This window comes from Pinus tabuliformis, chromosome 8, assembly GCF_031772625.1.
Source record: "Pinus tabuliformis cultivar Carrire ecotype Pingquan chromosome 8, CPIR1, whole genome shotgun sequence".
Lineage (NCBI taxonomy): Eukaryota > Viridiplantae > Streptophyta > Pinopsida > Pinales > Pinaceae > Pinus > Pinus tabuliformis.
The window spans coordinates 218982091-218991542 of NC_142294.1; the positions used below are offsets into that span (position 1 = coordinate 218982091).

General features: G+C 35.7%; 1 protein-coding gene across 1 annotated transcript; it reads right to left on the reverse strand.

Annotated features, from left to right (window-relative positions):
* Positions 1-2659: 2659 nt before the first annotated feature.
* On the reverse strand, positions 2660-9228 carry LOC149234938 (spermidine synthase 2-like). The gene is made up of 9 exons (XM_089371990.1): positions 8795-9228; positions 7282-7358; positions 6922-7044; positions 5775-5879; positions 4782-4854; positions 4476-4547; positions 4114-4309; positions 3785-3914; positions 2660-3054 (listed from the first exon to the last, which is right to left on the reverse strand). Exons 1-9 carry the CDS (start codon positions 8976-8978, stop codon positions 2977-2979), a joined length of 1038 nt encoding a protein of 345 aa, XP_089228116.1. The 5' UTR covers positions 8979-9228; the 3' UTR covers positions 2660-2976.
* Between the last annotated feature and the right edge of the window lie 224 nt (positions 9229-9452).

The window sequence follows — 9452 nt, forward strand, 5'->3', positions numbered from 1 at the left end:
AGGGTCTCATGCAAGGGGAAAACCTACCCTAAAGCCTCATCAAAATTTGCTTACATTTATATCTATGACCCACTAAGAATTTATATATAGTGGACTCTTCATCATTATTGGTTAAAAAATACCTTTTAATTTTTTCAATTGTGTGAAGCTAGTACAAACAAGTACAAACACCCTGCAAGTCGACACTGGAAAGAACTTGCAACTTGGCAAGGGCCACAACATCCTTGAGACACATCCCATCAACAATCATTTGGGGGTTCCACTTCAGGGGAAAATCTACCCCTCAAGCCTCATCACAACAAGTCAAATACAAACCCTACCCTTGCTCAAAATTTCCTTTTTGCACAACAAAATGATTTTCACGTAGGGAAGACTATATCACACTTAATAAGGCCTTGGGATTTCTCTTCCTAAAACTCACACTCCCCTTAATCCTTTGTTTACTAGGCCTACCATCCCTTCATCCAAGGGACCAATAATAAGATCTCCAAAATTCTATTTTTATTCATGTAGTCACCTATATGAATCAAAGTCATCCATCTTAGACAATATCTTGCAAACAAGAACCACAACTATCTTATTGTTAAACAATCTTGTTGCATTAAGCATCTTTCGTTTGACGAAATTAGGTTATTCTTGTTGCATTAAGCATCTTTTGTTTGACAAAATTAGGTTAACCAAAACCAAAACCAAAACCTATTCTTCTTGGCTTATTAGGTAATAATAAAATCAGAAAAAGCCCTCACAAATATGAACAAGGTAAGTGACAAAAGTTAAAATCATTGGTTCAAAATTACCTTTTAATTTTTGTTTTTTTAATAGTGTGATGCTATTAAGGACAAGTGCAACCAGTCCAAATAGAAAAAACAACCCAAAAGCCAATACTAGTAAGAACTTGTAACTTCATAAGGGCTAAGACATCCTAGAGACACATCCCATCAACGATCATTTGGGGGGCCCACACAAGCCTCATCACAACAAGCCAAATACAAACTCTACCCTTGCTCAAAATTTCCTTTTTGCACAATAAAATGATTTTCACAATAAAAGACCATATCACACTTCAAAATTAATTAAAGACTTGGGATTTCTCTTCCTAAAACTCACCCCACCTCTAATCATTTGTTTACTAGGCCTACCATCGCTTCATCCAAGGGACTATAAATAAGATCTCCATAATCTCAAAAAGAAACCTTTATTCATATGGAGTCACCTATATGAATCAAAGCCACCAAGCTTACACAATATCTTGCCAACATGAACCACAATAATAATTGTTATTGTTGAACATTCCTCTCACATTCCTCTCACACTAAGCAGTTTTTGTTTGAATAAATTAAGTTACCAAAACCAAAACCTATTCCACTTCGCTTATTAGGGAATAACTAAAATTGAAAAACACCCTCATAAATATGACCTAGGTAAGATGACAAGAATTAAAATCAGTGATTCAACATTACCTTTTATTTTTTATTTTTTTAGTGTGAATTTAGTATGGACAAGTACAAACAGCCCAAATAAACACAAAAACCCACAAGACAATACTAACAAGAACTCGTAACTCAGCAAGAATGAAAATGACACATACCATCAATGATCATTTGGAGTCCCACCCAAGAGGGAAAATCTACCCCTCATCACAACAAGCCTAATACATGTTTTTGTATCTTGATATGGTAATTGTGTCCCCTAAAATAAACTGCCATTAACATGACAGGCTATGAGAACTTCCGTAATTGAACAAAATGCTTATTTCATAGAATTTGCTTCAACAAATTCTTCCAAACCATACATTACACCAATAAATAAAAAATATGCATATTACAACGGATGACAGTATCTTTTATAATACTTGTTTACAATTACATATTGTCCTGTGTGGAGAGAGATTGGAGAGAGATTCAACATTGTTGCATTTTTTTTAAGATTTTAAAAAAACGTACCACCATTGAGGCTGGTGGTACCATATAGCACAAACTTCCATCCAACATAATTTCTTTTATGATATGCCATTCAGTTAGTAGAAGCCACAATAAAAATGGAAAGAGATTGTTACTCGTACAAGCTCGTGAACCAAGAACCATTGCCAAGACTCTTCCAAAGTTAATAAGAGAGTGAAGAAATTATATTTGGACTAAGGGATATTTAATAACTCGTACGAGCTCACAAGTGAACCAAGAACCATTGCCAAGACTCTTCCAAAGTTAATAACAGAGTGAAGAAATTATAGTTGGACAGAATTTCAAAATCAGATAGAAATAACAAGTCATTGCAGAAATGTTGTATTTAAAATGTTTGCTTGCAGAGCTTTCTCCATACTTTGGTGTCAGCATCTCATACGTGCACCACTAATATGTTCAAAACTAAAGTAACGTATCGGTGATCCCATCTATTACTATTGATGTTAGCAATTTCTTAACTTTTTTTCATTTGCCAAAATTTCACTGATCTGCAAAACAATTTGAACATATTGTTCCAATTGCTAAATTGACCAATCATTCAAGATCATTTCTTAACTCGAAGCATATCAACTAAATACCCTCTTCTCAGTTTTTGTGTCCTATTTCATTGTATCATTCAAGGCCCCTTTTGCATGTTTACTGATTATTACCAGTTTCTTTCTACTAATTCCATTTGATTCATAAAATAATTAGCAAAGTGGTCACAAATGATTCTGAACTTTTAGTCCAGAAATAAAATCAAAAAATAATAGGCATCTTGCCAAATCCATGGTCACTGTGGATTTTCTCAAATTGATGGAATATATTCCTTCATGAATTACACCGGAAAAAAAATTATCATGAAGGCATCTACCACAAAGTAGATAGAGATTAATGCTAGTTAGATCAGCTGTTCCTGAATTAAAATTATTCCTAAATAACAAGCATTTGCCATTTTACAAGTAAAACTAATCAAATAGAACAATAATGCAACACGTTGTTCCGATGGAACAATGAGCTCACAAATACTTCAAACTTAAGATAATGGTGGTTGAACATTGGAACCTATCGCCCTTCTAGCAAATGCCGGCAAACAAAATGATGCTGTATGCATCTGCAAGCAAAAAAGGATTGACGTTAGATTCAAGATAATAAAAAGATGAGCAATTTTTGGCCTATTGTCCCTGCAATTTCACAATGAAATTTTAGTATAGAACAGAATTCAAGATATATTATATAATACTCAATGTCCCTTCTGATTTAAGATGACTTACAGCAAACTAGTAAAAATTGAGCACGTGATAGGAATAATATCTAAGGAATCCATCAGAACAGAATTCGATAGGATAAAAGCTTCTTATAGGAATTTAACAAGAAAACATAGGGTATTCTTCTTAACCGGCTGTAAACTGCCAAATAGAACAATCAAAAACATTTCAAAATGCATGGTGAATCGGTGATTAAACCAATGATAGACACAGATATCTAACAGTTTTATTACTGGTCATAGGAGTCAGATTTAACTAAAAGCTATAATATCTTGGTACATTATAACATTAGGTTGGCAAGGCTAAAAATTGCAATAACTATTTACAAGGCATACTCTATGAATGACAATTACAAATGGTCCTCAATATGACACATTATCAGCATTTGGGACAGCAAAATTTTTCAAATGAACAAGTCCTGAAAATGGCTCTACTTAATAGTGCAGTTTCTCTGGCAAAGCTTGCAACTACTACAACAGAGAAAAGCAGAGATATGTAAAATATGGTCATAATTAGCTTTGGCAGGTATATTCATGGTGAAGATAAAAAGTATCAAAAACAGAAATGAAAACAAACCTCTGAATTATAGAACTTTAAGGGACGCTTTGACTCAACATTAGATTCCTGCTTTTCGATAGGGTTAATGGGACGTTGGAAGTCTACAGCTGGTCCCTCAGTTGAACACAGCATAAAACCAATTACCCCGCTGCAAAAAAGCAAAACATAAGTTACACACCATTTACACTATTGTTAATTTTGTTGCTTTTAGAACCATGTATATTATCATTTATGCATATCGTTTTTCTTAGGTATTTATGACATCCCAACAGAAAGTAAGGTATTTTATGGCATGTTCTTGTTCTGTAGTAACAATGTCCAAAAGGACAAAGGTAATATGATCCTACCTTGGATACGTGGGAACAGTTGTCCATGCATAATTAACTGAGCCTTTGAAAGTTTGGCGGCAAGCTGAAACAATATCTTCAATGATGGGCATGTGCAACCAAATACTTTCCGCCTGGGTACACACTACACCTCCTGGTCGCAAAGCTCTTGCCACCAATTCAAAAAATGGCTTTTTAAATAGTTCCTCTGCAGGACCTGCTTCAAGCACCAACATAACTTGACATATTACATGTATAATTAAACCAATAGGCAAATTGAAGAAGCATGAAAACTAAAAGAAAAGAAGATATACCTTCAGGTATATGACAAGCCATTACTTGCATTTAGTACCAGGAAATCCGATGACAAGAAATCAACATACCTATTGGGTCTGACGAATCTACAATAACAACATCATACAGGCCTTCTGGAGACTCCCTTAAGAATGCAACTCCTGAAAAGGAACAAATTCCAAATCATCAGCAATGTGCTTCACATGCAACAGTTACTTCACAAGCTATTGACATAAAACGATAAAACTATACTATAAACAAGTTACCACTCAAAGTAATGATAATAATATTATCTATAGAATTATAAACCAAAAACTCAAGAACCTGTAACCATGAACACACACTGAATCGTAAACAAACTCAGTTACAAATTATAATTCAAAGAAATGGCATACCATCACCAACATTAACCCTCACACGAGGATCATCAAAGCCCACGGCAATTTCAGGGAAATATTGCTTGGATACCTGGATGATCAGATGGGGTCATCACATTAGTTCTAAAAAAATTACAGTATAGAAAAATCGCTATTGGCAAATCAAGCTCTTAATCATCCCAAATTACTCTGCACATTGTTAAAAAAGGAAAATGGAAAATACAGTATCAACCTGTTCAGTTAGCTACCCTCATGCCCCAATCAGTTAGCTCAAATAATAGTCTACAAGAAAAATACATCTCTATGATGTCTACTGAACAAGAACATTTTCATAATCTTCCCCATTCTAGTGAGTGTTATCACACATCCATCTCAACCCCAAATCTGCCATGCAATATGACCTATCAAATTCCTCAAAGTGCCAATATCAATATTTTAGCACCTACTTGATGAGGTCAGTTGTTTACCCTCATGTCTAAATGCATAGCTGAAATAACAGTCTACAAGAAAAATAAATATCTATACTGTTTCTTGTAAATGGTTTACTGCAATGTACAAGGAACATAATCCTTTCCTACTTATTGTATTTTCCAAAATTTGGAAATCATCTAGAAGCCCTTGCCTACTAGAGTGTTATTCTTACAATGGAAAGTAGTTGGAGGCACTTTCTGATTCATACAAGGGCATTAATAAACCTTATAACTATCTCAGATCCATTCTTAACCCCAAATCTGTCATGCAGTGAGACTTCCAAATTCCTCAAGTTGCCAATCTCAGTTATCTACTTGTGTGGTAAAAGAGTCTTTAGGTGGTTTGTTCAGCCATTTGTTTTAAGTCAGCTAGTTCTTTTACTGTTACACACATGAAAAATAGATGGATCCCCCACTATCTTGATAATAAAGGGATAGAAAAATTGCACGAGCTTTCTGAGATGTTGATAGCTACGACCAAAGACTCAAGGAACACTTGAAGCAAGCAATTACTATATGCAGAGTTTTTAGATACACTCACATCTATGACCATTCCATCAATTTCACAAATATCAATCTGCTCAACTGACATATGTCGAGAAACCTCACGAAGAACCCCACCATCACCTCCTCCAATGACCAATACCTGCAAAAGGATAGATAACCATCAAATACAAACAGAAAACATCATAGATCTTCCTATTTACTGCACAGCTCGCTTAGGCAATTGAAACAAAACCTTTTTGCATGTTAAATATTTAACAATTATTCACCCCAAAAATCATAGCAATGAATGAAGATGAGCCAAAAAGTAGCAAGTTTGTGAAACACAAATACTTGCCACTGGAAAACTAAATGCATTCATCAAAACCAAAAGCATACATATCAAAGATACTAGGCTTCAAGTTGAAAAGGATTTCTCTATAATATATATCTTTGTCTTCTCTATCACAGAATAAACAGGATGCCATCCTCTAACCATGTACAAGAAGGCACTATAAGAAACCCGTGGAGTCTTAAGGTTTAACCAATCCACAGGGAATGTTACATAGAGTAAAATCCCTGCTTGTATGGATCAATACACAACTCTACTCAAGTCTGAGAAGAGTTGTACACACTTCACTCTACCAAAAAGAATGAAGACAGTATCATCCGCATCAGCCAGCCAATGTATGACATTGCATAAAAAGACGGTAAAAACAGTTCTTCTAGACCTTAAACTTATGGTTTTGAATCTTTGATTCAATGGATTCTTTGCAAGACACAAACCTCTGCATTGCAAATATATATTTTTGTGCTTCCATATAGATAGTTTTTCAACCCACCGTTATGACTGGAAAAGAAAGGCATTTAATAGAAGCTATTGAGTTTCTACCTCTTTATCTATGAATTAACGAGATACATTAGATGGATTCAAATTAATTCTAGTAAGTAAGGAGTTCAACCATGACAGCACAACAAAGAAAAAAGGTCATCAGCAACAATGCAAGTTAATAAGCTCAAGTTAGACATACCACATGATGCTAATACCTAGGGCCTGTACCTTAAATAGATTGAACACTGTTAAATGAATCCTCAAATTGCTCAAATGATGGAATTTAAAAGAAATCGATTCGCATTTGACATAGCTACTGGGTGCTTTTAAAAATACCAAGCTCAGAGGTGGAAAGGGATTTCCGAACAAAAACCTTTTTTGGATTTGGAACAGAGCAAAGTGGAAGATGTGTTATCATCTCTTGGTAAGCACATTCATCTCTTTCAGTCAACTGAATAACACCATCCAGCACCAGAACCTTTCCATAAGTTAATGACTGCACAGAGCACAGCAATATTGTAAAAATATAAGCCAAATGGTGATCCCACAAAAAACAGTCTACATAATAAGCAAAGCACACTTACCCGGTCAATATTAAAGCAAAATTTGAAGAGAACACAGCAATACTGTGAAAATATAAGCCAACGGGTGACGCTAAAAAAAACAGTCCACAAATAAATTAAAGCACAGTAACTAGGTCAATATTATCCAAGAGCTGGAGATGGAAGCATACCTGAAATACCATTACATTTTGATATTTCGACTTTCCTTGGAACAAAACCTTCTCAACTTTTAGGGAGTGGGCCTCACCTGAAAATTATCATTACATAAAAACATCAGACAAAACAACCAATTATGGCAAAAAAATATCAAATTATATGGAATGGATTTTAGTTTTGAACAGCTTCTGTACCTTTAAACTAAACCCCCACCATTTCTCTGAAATTGAATAACCAGATTATAAACAAAAAGTCACATAAAACAATTTATGAGGATTTTATGCAACATACATTTTCCCACTATAGTGGATCTAAAACAGGATATAAGACTGACCCAAAACAATACAAATAAAGCAAACCAGGTAGAGCTATAGTTGGTAAGGCGGTATATAAATATCTTTACATACAAACTTGGAAGACAATATATTAAAGAATTCCTGCGCTTTAAACTAGACCCCAGCATTCCTCCGAAATTGTATCTCCTGCCATGAACTAGTATTTCCATCTAAAAAGGAATTTACGACGGAATACACTATTGTAGACTCCATGCAACTATAATCCACAAAGACAGTGTTCGGGCTAGAAGGCTAAGACTGGATTAATTAGACGATAGTTCCTTATATTTCTAAACATAGAACTAACGGACGAAAACTATGAAGCTTGGACTGGACTCTAATATGCCAATTAAGAGGAACTTGAAGCAGACAACACTAGAAACTTCACGCAACTCTAATGCAGAAAAAAATATCTTGGGCTAGAAGCCAAAAGAAAGCTAATTTTGCCATAGTTTCTACACTTTTAAGCTTATAAATGTCGGGATTTAGCACTTTTTCTTTCATCAGCAATGCAAAATAGTATATGTTTACAATCATACTCCAAAAAAACCCTAATTGCAGATAACTGATGTGCATTTTACAGCCCTAGTGCTCTAATTACATATAAGTAATGTGTGCATTCTACAGCACTGGTGGTGGGAGTGAGTTATCCACTCTATAAGTGTGTAATCGTACATTAAATCCAGACAGTACATTGGATGCACTCAATAGGGACAACACTATATCCAACTCTGATACTCACCTGGATGTCGTGAAGTTCAAGAATTGTATGATAAACCCATCTAAAGCCATAGAATGACTCTAAAGTTTAGAGTCATACTTAAAAAGAAGTTTAATTGCATTTACAAAAGCAAGGTGCATTATACAGGCTGGATGGACATGATCATCAACATCTACATGATATATTGGGTGCATTCAACATGAACTCCAGCCCAAACCCCTCTAATAACCAGCCTCTGAATTAATAGATATACAACACAGCTTTCTAACCTCCAGGTGCATATCAGACTCCAGTATAGAGATGGGTTTGGGCCAGTGAGCATCCCAAAATGACCCATTGAAATCCAAAACAAAACAAAGCAGTGAATTTGCATTGAGAATACCGACATGGGTCCTCAATCTAAAACAGAAGCAATCCATAATATCACAACTGCAAAATAAAAAACAGGGGAGTGGATTGAAGCTAACGAACCAGGCCACATAGGACTTATTTCAGCAAACCATCCAGGAATAACAGATGGGTAGCCTCCATCCACTCCATCCATGGCGTCCACACAGGAAAGTGGGTGGTCTTCTCCTTCCTCTTGAGGCCTAACCCGCTTTATGGGCAGATCGAAGCCATTGTTGCTGCTGCTATTGTTATTGTTCTCGGCCATGGATTGGATTCAGTCACACAGACCGAATCTACCTTTCTCAAAAAGATCGCCTCAACTTATTCCACTCTATCTCTGAAACAGAAAATAACAATAAAATGCTAAAATACCAATAAAACACAAGCACAGCAAAATCGCCCAAATATGCGCTTCCTTCGCTCAGAGCCGTCGCCCTTTTATAAATCGAATTCCCTCGCTTATCCTTCGTCACAACTCACAAAATCTAAGCCCCCTTAAACCGACATCGCATCGCGAGGATCCGGCGGTTCGACAAATCCCACGAACTCCTGGGGCCCAGAAGACGTCCAGAGTTTAATAGCTTCTCTGGCCCTCGGGATCTGATTTTTATTTTAGGTGCTCCCTAGGGTTCGTTAATCGGTTTTAACCAAAAGGTTAATTATGGGCATTCGAGTGCGAGACACAGCAATAATAATTGGATATTTTTGGTCCAATCACGGTGATACGGACAGTTTTTGG